The 12300-nt window shown below is 38.2% G+C and overlaps 1 protein-coding gene across 1 annotated transcript in view; it reads right to left on the bottom strand.

The window, feature by feature from the left end:
• CFAP36 (cilia and flagella associated protein 36) overlaps positions 1-11767 on the bottom strand; it is a 31251-nt gene extending 19484 nt beyond the window's left edge. Inside the window, exons 1-3 of the mRNA XM_044263985.1 lie at positions 11475-11767; positions 8592-8656; positions 7742-7843 (exon numbers count right to left, since the gene is read on the bottom strand). Of these exons, the coding sequence (XP_044119920.1) occupies positions 7742-7843; positions 8592-8656; positions 11475-11589 (282 nt within the window). The 5' untranslated portion in view covers positions 11590-11767. The remainder of the gene's footprint in view (positions 1-7741; positions 7844-8591; positions 8657-11474) is intronic.
• Between the last annotated feature and the right edge of the window lie 533 nt (positions 11768-12300).

Genomic DNA, 12300 nt, shown 5'->3' with positions numbered 1-12300 from the left:
ACCTGAGTCGAAGGCAGAGGCTTTAACCCACTGAGCCACCCAGGTGCCCCCAAAGAATCAGTTTAAAGAAATTAAATAAAGAACTAGTAATTCTAGCAAGTCTGCAGAATATAAGGTTACTATATACCTGCAATGAGTAATGGGAAAATGAAATACAAAACACAATACAATTTACATTAACTCCACAATAAAAGAAAGTACTTAGGAATAAATCTAACAAAATACACAGAAGATCTATATGCGGAAAACTAAAAAACTCTGATGAAAGATATCAAAGGGATTGTAAATAAATGGAGAGATATTCTTTGTTCATAGATAAAAAGACTCCACACTGTTAACATGTCAGTTCTTCCTAATTTGATCTGTGGATTTATGCAACCCAAACAGAATCCAGCAAATTATTTTGTAGACAGCAACAAGCTGAATTTAAAATTTATATGAAAAGTTCAAAGTCCCAGAATAGCCACATAATATTGAAAAAGAACAAAGTCAAAGGACTGACACTATCTGATTTCAAGACTTACTATAAACTACAATAATCAAGACACTGTGATATGGGTGAAAGAGTAGACAAATAAATTAATGGAACAGAAAGAGCCTGAAAATAGACCAACACAAACACAGTCAACTGATCTTTGACAAAAAAAAAAAAAAAAAAAGGCAATCCAATGGAGAAAGGATAATCTTTCCAGCAAATGGTGCTACAAGAACTAGAAATCTACATGCCAAAAAAAGAAAAGAAACTAAATATTGACTTTACACCTTTCACAAAAATTAACTCAAAATGGAACATAGAGTTAAATGTAAAAAACAAAAACAAAACTTCTAGAAGATAGCATAGAGAAAATCTAGATAACCCTGAGTTCGGCAATGACTTCCGAAGATACAACAGCAAAAGTATAATCCATGAAAGAAAACTGATAAATCACATACTTTGTTAAAATAAAATAAAAAGGGGTGCCTGGGTGGCTGAGTGGGTTAAAGCCTCTGCCTTCGGCTCAGGTCATGATCCTAGAGTCCTGGGATCGAGCCCCACATCGGGCTCTCTGCTCATCGGGGAGCCTGCTTCCCCCTTTCTCTCTGCTTGCCTCTCTGCCTACTTGTGATCTCTGTCTGTCAAATGAATAAATAAAATCTTTTTAAAAAATAAATAAATAAATAAAATAAAACATTTCCACTCGGTGAAAGACACTGTTAGAGAAAGAAAAGACAAGCCATAGAAGAAAATTTTGTGAAATATTTGCAAAACACATACCTGATAAAGGAGACTTGCATCAAAAATTGTATACAAAGAACTCTTAAACTCAACTACTAGAAAACAACTCAATTTTAAAATGGGCAAAAGTAAACCATTATAAACCTAATTAGAATGCCTAAAATGCAAAAAACTGACTATATGAAGTGCTGCTGAAGATGTGCAGCAACAGGAACTCCCATTCACTGCTGGTGAAAATTCAAAATGGTACAACTACTTTAGAAAAGACTTTGGAAATTTCTTACAAAGCTACAATTAATCTTACTGTATGATCCAGCAATCTTGCTCCTAGGTTTTATTTGCCCAAATGAATTGAAAACTTTGTCCACATAAATATGAATATTTGTAGCAGCCTTTTCATAATTACCAAAGACTGGAAGACACCAAAATGTTCTTCAAAAGGTAGATTGATAAACTGTGGTACATCCATATAATAGAATGTTATTCGGCAATAAAAAGAAACGAACTATCAAACAACAAATAAAATGAAAGAACCTTAATTTCATACTGCTTAGCAAAAGAAGCCAGTCTGAAAAGGTATATGCTATATGATACCAATTATATGATATTCTGAAAAAGGCAAACGAGAGAGCCTGTAAAACGCAGTGGTTGCCAGGAGCAAGGATGGAAAGGATAAACATGTAGGATACAGGGGACTTTTAAGACAGTAAAAGTATTGGGGTGCCTGGGTGGCTCAGTGGGTTAAAGCCTCCGCCTTAGGCTCAGGTCATGATTCCAGTGTCCTGGGATCGAGCCCGCATCGGGGCTCTCTGTTCAGCAGGGATCCTGCTTCCTCCTCTCTCTCTCCGCCTACTTGTAATCTCTGCCTGTCAAATAAATAAAATCTTATAAAAAAAAAAAGACAGTGAAAGTATTTTGTAAGATACCATAACGGTGGATATGTGACATTGTGTATTTGGCAAAATCCACAAAAATGCAGAACACAAAGAGTAAACTTAATGTCAACCTCAGACATTAGTTAAAATAATAATAATGATGATGATGATGATGTTTCAATGCTGCCTCCTCAATTTTAACAAATATACCATACTAATGAAAGATGTTATTAATAAGGGACATTGTACTATCTGCTTAATTTTCTGTAAACCTAAAACTGCTCTAAAAAATAAATTCTATTAGGACGCCTGTGGGGCTCAGTCGGTTAAGCGTCGGACTCTTGATTTCCGCTCAAGTCATGATCTCAGGATGGTGAAATGGAGATCTGCATAGAGCCCCAGGTCAGGCTCCAGCTCAGCGTGAAGCCTGCTTGAGATTCCTCTGCCCCTTCCCCCTGCTCTTGTGCTCCCATTCTCTCTCTCCAATAAAGAAATAAAATCTAGGGACGCCTGGGTGGCGCAGTTGGTTAAACGACTGCCTCCGGCTCAGGGCGTGATCCTGGAGTCCCAGGATCGAGTCCCACATCAGGCTCCCAGCTCCATGGGGAGTCTGCTTCGCTCTCTGACCTTCTCCTCGCTCATTCTCTCTCTCACTGTCTCTCTCTCTCAAATAAATAAAAAAAATAAAATCTTAAAAAAAAAAAAAGAAATAAAATCTTAAAAAAAATTTTAAAACCTATTAATTTTTAAAATCTTACTAGTACTCACACAAAATATTGTTAATTATCCTGTGTGTATTTTTCTTTTTTATTTTTTTTTAAAGATTTTTTTAATTTATTTGACAGAGATCACAAGTAGGCAGAGAGGCAGGCAGAGAGAGAGGGAGGAAGCAGGCTCTCTGCTGAGCAGAGAGCTCCATGCGGGGCTCAATTCCAGGACCTTGAGACCATGACCCAAGCTGATGGCAGAGGCTTTAACCCACTGAGCCACCCAGGCACCCCTATCCTGTGTGTATTTTTAGAAAATGAAAGTTATACCACATATGTAATCTTTTCAATGATCCAAGTTATTGGAAAAACATTATAATTTTGCCAAATTACTATCATAACACAAATGTTTCTGAAAGTGTTAATTTTTATGTTCTAAAAGTCAAAGCAAATCAAGTAAGAAAAGCAAAAAATACTGTTTGTCTCTTACCGTATAGCAGTCTTTTGCAATACAGTGCATAGAAATCAATGATGAACTTTACCCTCAACAAAAAATCACAAGGAAGTCATAATGAAGGAAGTCATTTTTGCCTACTTCGGGTTGGAAACCATCACAAAATTACAAAATTCAACTGAAGGTGACTGAAATAGTAAATATCTCAGTAGTTATTATAGTATCATATTTTCTGAACAGTTAATTCATGAGCATGTTTTAAGAAATCACAGATTCAACAGAAAAACATGCTCTCACAGGTTTTTTGTTGTTGTTGTCTTAAACCAGAGTTCTTCATCTGATACACTCGCTACTCCTGCTGACTTCAATAAACAGAGTATGGCAGGAGCAGTGGCCTAGGTATAATGATGACCAAACCAGGAGAAAAGAATTTTGTTAATGGGCTTCAGCAGTATAATGCAATGGGAGCTGGTTTAAACAATCAAAACCAAACCAAGCAAACCAAAACAAAATAAAAATTACCTACTCAACAACTAAGGACAAGCAACTCGTTTCTTGAGTTAATTCTTAGGCACCCTACAGTGGCATAATGGACTCAGCATTCTGATCTTTCTGTATAAAGACTACATTATTAGGGCACCTGGGTGGCTCAGTGGTTAAAGCCTCTGCCTTCGGCTCCAGTCATGATCCCAGGGTCTTAGGATCAAGCCCCGCATCGGGCTCTCTGCCCAGCAGGGAGCCTGCTTCCTCCTCTCTCTGTCTCTGCCTACCTGCCTACTTGTCTGTCAAATAAGTAAATTAAATTAAAAAAAAAAAGACTACATTATTGCTGCAAAGTAGTAAATAAAATAGCTTTAAACTGTTTTTCTGGTAATGGGGATAGCCTTGTGCTGATTTAAATCATGTTGCTATTCAGTATTCGAAGCTAAGTGTTTGCTCCAGAAGAGAATACAGCTAACTAGTCCACATGGGGATTGAACCAATGACCCTGGCCTAATTAGCACACTGCTAATCAACCACCAAAATAGCTAGTATTAATTAGGAGGTGTTTCCATTTATAGACCACCTTATAAATGTCAATTATTGTCCTAACTGCTTTATGATCATTATCTCTTAAATTTTGCAAAAACTTTTCTAAGTAGATACTATCCAGATTTTACAGATGTGGAAACAGAATCAGAATGGATAAGAAAGGAAAACAGCACAACAAACTTACAGCTAGTAAATGAAAGATCTAGGACTCAAATCTAGGTCTGTCTGTATCAAAAGGCTTGCCTCCTTGTACATAGCAAGACCATATTACCAATCAACTCCAAATAAATCAAAAGGTATTGCATTGCAGAACAAAAGAGAAAGTTGTGTTACTCTTGATCTGAAAACAGTATTTTAAAATTCTGAACATCTTCATTCAATTTAATGTTATCTAAATAATGGGGGCGCCTGGGAGGCTCAGTGAGTTAAACCTCTGCTTTAGACTCAGGTCATGATCTCAGGATCCTGAGATCGAGCGCCGCATTGGGCTCTCTGCTCAGTGGGGAACCTGTCCCCCCGCCACTACCCGCCTCTCAGACTACTTGTGATCTCTCTCTCTGTCAAATAAATAAATAAAATATTTAATAAAAAAAAAGTTATCTGAATAATGAAAACAAAAGGTGGATATGTCTGCTATTAGCATGAACATCTTTATTCACAAAGTAATTCAGGCTCATTCATAATGACTTAATTGAGAGGTTGACAAATATTCACCAATGTAGAAAACATTCCTGAAAAACAAATAACAACATCTTAAAAGAAACCTAAATAGTAGTTAATAATTTTCAAATTATTCCTGCCCACCTAAAAAGGAGAAGAAAATAAATCCTATTATTACTCCTTAAACTAAATTTATGGTACATAAAAAATAAAAGCTATTGGTGAACTTTAAAACAACTTTTGCTTTATAGCATTATTAATGAATAAAACCAGATACTTATTTACATTAGTTGGGGCATACCAATAATATTTAAACATTTTTTCAAAATGTCGTGTTATATTAAAGATGTTCTATCTCTAGAAACAGAGATGATTGCAAAATAAGAAAACTTGTGTAATAGAGAAATATAGTAGGAAGCACTGGATTAAATAGTAGTCAAAGCACCCTCTTCTAGGCCATGATAAAAAGTAATTTAAGAAATATTTATTAAGAACTACCTACTACTAACTAGGTTCACATCTATGAGATGAGACACCGGGAATACAAAGATACTAAAAACATCTCAAAGGATTTATAATCTAGTAAGGCAAACAGACTTCTAAGAAACTATAATTTGGGGCAGAATACCAAAAATGTGAAAATGTCCAGTGAGATAGAATGAGTGCTGGTCCACCCTAGCAACCAGAGATTGAGAAATTTGCCATAAGAAGTAACATTTTAGCAAGGCCCCCATGATAAGAAGGATTTATCTGGTAAGGAAAAAATACTGGGGTGGGGAGGTGAGGGCCAAACATTCCAGGGTAGGGAATAGCATGAGCAAATCCAGATGCATGGATGCTTACAAGATCAAGTGGCCTAAAATAACAATAGTACATAACATATCAGGGAACTACAGCAGGAGGAGACTGAAAATCTAATTTAGGGTCACATCACAGACAATCCTCACTATCATCTGGCTAAGGAATTACAGTTTATTTAGAGAAGATGGAAAGCTAAAGCAACTTGTTGAGAAGGCTATTTGGGTAGTAGTAACATATCCCTATCCTGAACTTCTTTTTTTTTTTTTTTTTAAGATTTTATTTATTTATTTGACAGATAGAGATTACAGGTAGGCAGAGACAGGCTGAGAGAGAGGGGGAAGCAGGCTCCCTGCTGAGCAGAGAGCCCAATGTGGGGCTTGATCCCAGGACCCTGAGATCACGACCTGAGCTGAAGGTCAGAGGCTTTAACCCACTGAGCCACCCAGGTGCCCCACTGTCCTGAGCTTCTGAGCAAGGGCTTACAGTTGGGAGTGCCTGGGCTGGTATCCTGCACTACTACTTACTTAGCAGTGGACTTTGCACTAGTCACTTAACATAGCTGTGCGTTAGGTTTTTCACTTCTAAGTGGAAATAAAACAGTGCCAAAATCTTAAGGGGTAGCAGGAAGGTTAAATGAGATAATACGTGTCAAGTGTCTAAAACAGCAGCTAACATGAGCCCTCAGTAAATATCAGTTATAAATACACATAATATCTATTTCAAATCAGCACTGCAGAACTAATGAGACAATAAAAGGAGTTCCAGGGGTGCCTAGGTAGATCAGTTAACTGTCAGACTCTTGGTTTTGCTTCAGGTCATAGGTTATGAGATGGAGGCCCATGTCTGGCTCCATGCTCAACATAAAGTCTACTTGGGATTCTCTCTCCCCCTCCCTCTGCCCCTGGCCCCTGTATTCTCTCTCTTTCTCCTTCTCTCTTCCTCTCTCTCTCTCCCTCAAAATAAACAAATAAATAGATCTCTACAAAATCTACACAATTTTAAAAATAAAAATAGCTCCAAGGGAAGGAAGCCCCAGGAACTGTGCACTATAAAACTGCTAAGATTAAAAAAGAGGCAACTGATAAACTGTCAGAGATATATATAAATAAAACAATAGAACAGTGTATATAAATAAAAACTGTGATCTATCATAGTTCTGCAATTGAAAAATTCCTTTTTAACTGCATTAACTGCATTAGTTCATTAATGTCTCAAATTATCTTTTTTTTTTTTTTTAAGATTTTTTCTTTATTTCTCTGACAGAGATCACAAGTAGGCAGAGAGGCAGGCAGAGAGAGAAGAGGAAGCAGACTCCCTGCAGAGCAGAGAGCCCGATGCAGGGCTCGATCCCAGGACCCTGGGATCATGACCTGAGCCGAAGGCAGAGGCTTAACCCACTGAGCCACCCAGGTGCCCCCCCCCTTTTTTTTTTAAGAGACAGAGAGAGAAGGGAGAGAGAGGGGCAAAGGGAGCAAGAGAAAGAATTCCAAGCAGGCTTCAGGCCCAGCAGGGAGCCCCACACAGGGCTTGATCCCATGACCCTGAGATCATAACAAGAGCTGAAATCACGAATGGAACGCTTAACCAACTGACCCACCCGGTGCCCCACAAATTACCATTTCTTTTTTTTTTTTAAAGATTTTATTTTATTTATTTGAGAGAGAGAGACAGTGAGAGAGAGAATGAGCGAGGAGAAGGTCAGAGAGCGAAGCAGACTCCCCATGGAGCTGGGAGCCTGATGTGGGACTCGATCCCGGGACTCCAGGATCATGCCCTGAGCCGGAGGCAGTCGTCCAACCAACTGCGGCACCCAGGCATCCCTAAATTACCATTTCTTAAGGTAATTATAAAAAAGAACCCATATGTGATGAATTAACTTTTTACTCATACAATGTCTAAAATAGTATCCTTCCACAAACAAATATAGCAAATTTAAGTGAAATGCTGGGCATTTTTATTAAAACTATATGTTAGCAGAATGACACAAAAGCAGAACCTGTGATGTACGGGTCTTTGCAAGAGGAGAAGTGCATGCTTCTTGAAATTGATCTTCATTAATTCCAATTTCTTTGAGGTAACTTTCTAACAGCTTTTCAACCTAAAAAGAGAAAGTGTAACTTTTCCAATTTACATAGAAAAATCCGAATGACAGTTTTCATGTTAAGTGTCGAGTTTAAAAAGGATAATCAAATGTTTGCTTGTTTGTTTGCAATTATTAATCTACATAAAATTATACTATATGACAATGACAATGTCTTTCACCAAAAAACCCCACAAACAATGGAAAGTTAAAATTTTTGCAGAGAATCAAATGAAATTTTATTTCCTCTTCTTGAAATAACTGGTCAGGGTCATGACAGTCAATGGGGTACAACTCTTCCGCTACTCAGAGGCGTTTTTAAAAATCACAAGACAACCATGGCAAATAACTAACACTTCTCTAGACGCATCAGCAGATTAAGAATAAAATTTAAAGATTAGATGCAAGATCCCTTAAAATAGTTGTCCTAAATTCATTTCTTGGATTCTAGAGTAGAAGAGATAAGAAGTCAAAAGAATGAAATGCTCAGAGATGCCTTAGGGCCTGATGGAACTAGTAGTACTATTAGGGTAGACTGGATTTTTTATTCTTTTTTTTTTTTAAAGGAGGCTCTATTCCCAATATGGGGCTTGAACTCACAATCCCAAGGTTAAGAGTCACATGCTCTATAGCAGAGCCAGCCAGGTGTACCAAGAATGGATTTTTTTAATTAAAGAATTTTAAAATGGAAAAAGTCCATGTTTTTAATTTAGAAAAGCTAAAATTATTTTAATTACCATTAATAATCAATGGAAAAAATACTCACTAGTTCTTTGTATTCCTGGTGAATCTCTGTATAGGTCAATTTGCTTTCTTCTTCATCATCAAAAACTAAATTTAAAAGAAAAATATTACTGTATAGTGTACAAAAACAAATCATTTCATTAATGCAAATATAAAAGTGCACTCCTTACATCTTACAATAGAATTCTCATTCTTATAACCTAGTTCTTCAGCTTTGAATTCTTGAATTAAAAAAGCTTGATGTGCATATATATACATGATATATATGTATATGTATATTTGTAATAATATGTTATATGTATAGCATATAACAGTGTTAACTATAAACAAGTTTCATATGTTTGTTTATAGTTTCATATGTAAGATCTATTTCATATGTAAGAAAAACACTAATTTCCTACTTTCAATAATAAAAGGTAACAATTTATAAACTTTTAATGTAATATTATTAATAGTTTTTAAACATTAATTCCTTTTACAACAGGCTCCAGATTATGTTATCATAATTTGCTGATATAAATTTTACTGTAAGTGACTAGGCCATTTTTGCTCTATATAAATCAGTAATGAAATTAAAATAAATAAAACCAAAACAAATGTTTACTCAATGATCATATGTATGAAACAATGTGGATTAGAAAGATACATATTCCATCAAGAAATGATAATTAATTAGGGAAACAGGCCAAATTCATGAATTGTTAACAATAAACTTTTTACAATTCCCCCTAAATGATCCAAAATGCAAACTAACTTCTTTAATTTCCTACTTAAAGCTCTTCAATGACTGTTCTTTGACTAAATAATAAATGCAAAATCCTTAGAAGGCCAGACTAAACTTCCAAGTCTCATCTCTTGTCATTCAAAACCCAAACTTTGCACTCTTAACATACATCAGTACTTGGAATATCACCATACATAATACACACCGTGCTTCAAACTCCTGTACATTTGCTCAGGTGTTCCTAGAGTTTTCTGTCTTTACCCAGTCCTCTTCTCCCAACTATTCTTCATGACATTGCCAAATGGCACATTCTGTAAGACCTGCCACCCACTCTCAACTCCTGGGCTGGTTAGATCCCTTCCTCTGAACTCAAAATAGAACCACATGCCCTCCTTTATTATAACACCTGCCAATTCAGATTTAAATTCCATTTACCTGCCTGTCTTCCATACTAAATCATAAACTTCTCAGCCACAAGGATTTTGTTTCATTCATATTTCTATCCCCAGCTTCTGGCCCACATACACTCAATAAATGCTTATTGAAATAAATGCTGATATCACAGGTTGTACAAAACTAATCTTTAAAGACTAGCACACTAACAACCTAAAGTCACTTTAGTATTAACACTTATTTCAAGTGACAATGGGATGTTACTTCCACCTCTACTGGCATCTGCTCTGTGTAACACTGGGCATACACACAATACAGCAGTAATTTAAACTGTTTCTAGTTAGTTCTAAAATCAAATTACTACATTACATGTGTATAAAGTTGAGGATTACTGCTTCCCTGTGAAATTACACAGTCAGATGTATTACTACTGAGATGCAACCACTTTTGACATTTGGGGATAAAAAGAGCAATGCTTTAATTTTTTTTTCATTTTAGCATTTAGTCTCAGAGGGGTAAATAGAATGAAAGAGTGACATAATTCTTTTTTTCTCCCAAAGGAGGCCAGAATTCCACATGCTTCATCCGGCTCAGAATTCTAAATTCTTAAAAAGATCACAAATAAAAATTATTTTAAACTTCTTTAGAAATTTAAAAACATAAAAACAATACTTAAATACTATCTGGATTTTTATTATGGCATAATTTTGATTATGGTAATGAAAAGATTCAGTGGTCAAACTAAAGTTTATCTTTACCAAATTCGTGGACCCTTAGGATTGAAAGGACTCTCAAAAGCTCATCCAGGGGGGAAAAAAAAAAAAAAAAAAAGCTCATCCAGGATAACCAACCATTTGATGGTTATCTCCATTAAGTTGCTGTCAAACCCATTTAAACACTGCTACCCTCTGGGGAACTCATTACCTTCTGAGATAGGCTAACTTAACTGGGATACATTCTGCTATGGCACACTTCCTTCATAGAAATTTGTCTGTGGCTTGAATGCATTAACCCTAGCTCTATGCCACTGAAGCTTACAAGTCTAAACCCTCCAACATAAGGCAGATGTTCAAATGATTGATGGATATTACTACCCTAGAAGTCCTGCCTGCTAAACACCCATGGTATCAGTTGGGCATTCATTCATATGACATGGTTTCTAGCTCCTTTTCCATACCTCGGCTCCAGTTTGTCTCAGAGAACTGAACGCAGAATCTACGCGTGAATGATCAGGACCTGGAGGTCCTTTGCCCTCACAGGGAATATTAGGCCACTTTTATATACCTTAGTTGTTACAAGATACGCCCCTTCCCCATTTTTGGTATATCCGAGAGTCGAGAGTAAAGGCAAACATGCCACTGGGTCGCCAGCTCTGGGCCTGCTGGAGTAACGGCGTGCGCTCCCTTTGCGGTTAACTGTTAGCTCAGGAAGGAATACTAGGCAAACTCATCTCTCTCCTCCCGTCTCTGCGGAAATTGTTGAAGCCCACCCAAACAGGGCACCTGCCCAAGGAAGAAACGTGCAAGGTCAAGTGAGAGACCCAACATAGGATGGAAATCTAATGATTTTCGGATGTGTGCTTGGGCCCAAAGAAAGGGGAGTCCCTGTCTTCAGTTCCATGAAGGAAGACACTGACGCAGTGACAGCAATACCTCCAACAAACCAGCTCTGAACCTGGCGGACAGGGGTAAGACCCGAGAGATGAGAGATGGTTCGTGGTGACCACCTTCTGCCGATCGCTGGCGAGAGAAAGGCGAGAAAGAAGTCGGTTCGGGATCTGGTTTTTACCTTCACATTTCTGCTCCACAAAGTCCAAGATGGGAATGGACCAGTCCGGGCCTCGCAGGAACCCAGCGATGCTCTCCACCACCCATTCCACCTCATCCTCTTCTTCCGCAGCCATCCCGCTCCGCGGGGCGCCGCGGAACCCTAAGCCAGACCCCCAGAGCCTGCGTAAGGCCCTTGGGCGGTAGGGGGCCGAGAAAGAATGGGAGAAGAAAGAGTGGTCCCCGCAGTCGCCCTGGTACCGGGACGAAACCTACAAACCAGTAACGTAAAATGGTCGCTATGGCAACACGCGCGGCCTCCCAGGACAGCCTCCCGGAAGTGAAGCCTGTTTGGCTGGAGCCTGCGATCTCAGAGAGGCGCATTTGAAGAACGTTTCCGATTGGCTGGAAAAGGACCGTACCTAATCAAACGATAGCCTTCCGCCCATTGGCCAGGAGTTGCTAGGGCTGAGAGCAAAAGTGTAGCCATTGGCTGGAGGCCCTAGCAGGACTCGACGTTTCTTCTTCCGAGCAGTGCGTGCGAGCCAGGAAATGGCGCCGTGAGGTACGCGGGATGACGGGTCTTACTTCTGTAAGGGCTGCAAGAGCTTCGGTTCGCCGTTGTATACCCTCCATTTCAGTGCCAACCATTTTCAAACCCACTGGCCCAATAACTTTTGCAATAAAGGGGTTGTTTGAAAATACAAAGCCGAGCTTTGCTGATCGGCTCTCTCTATCTCATAGTTCCGGGCGGGTCTTTAACCTTTCATGGGCAGATAGAAAAAACTAGAATTAGGAGATTTTCAAGGGCAAAATCGAATTCAGTGTTCATTTAAATAAATGTTTAC

Source organism: Neovison vison, chromosome 8, assembly GCF_020171115.1.
Source record: "Neovison vison isolate M4711 chromosome 8, ASM_NN_V1, whole genome shotgun sequence".
NCBI lineage: Eukaryota > Metazoa > Chordata > Mammalia > Carnivora > Mustelidae > Neogale > Neogale vison.
Note: the sequence above shows the minus strand (reverse complement) of the source record. Positions and strands in the feature narration are given on the sequence as shown.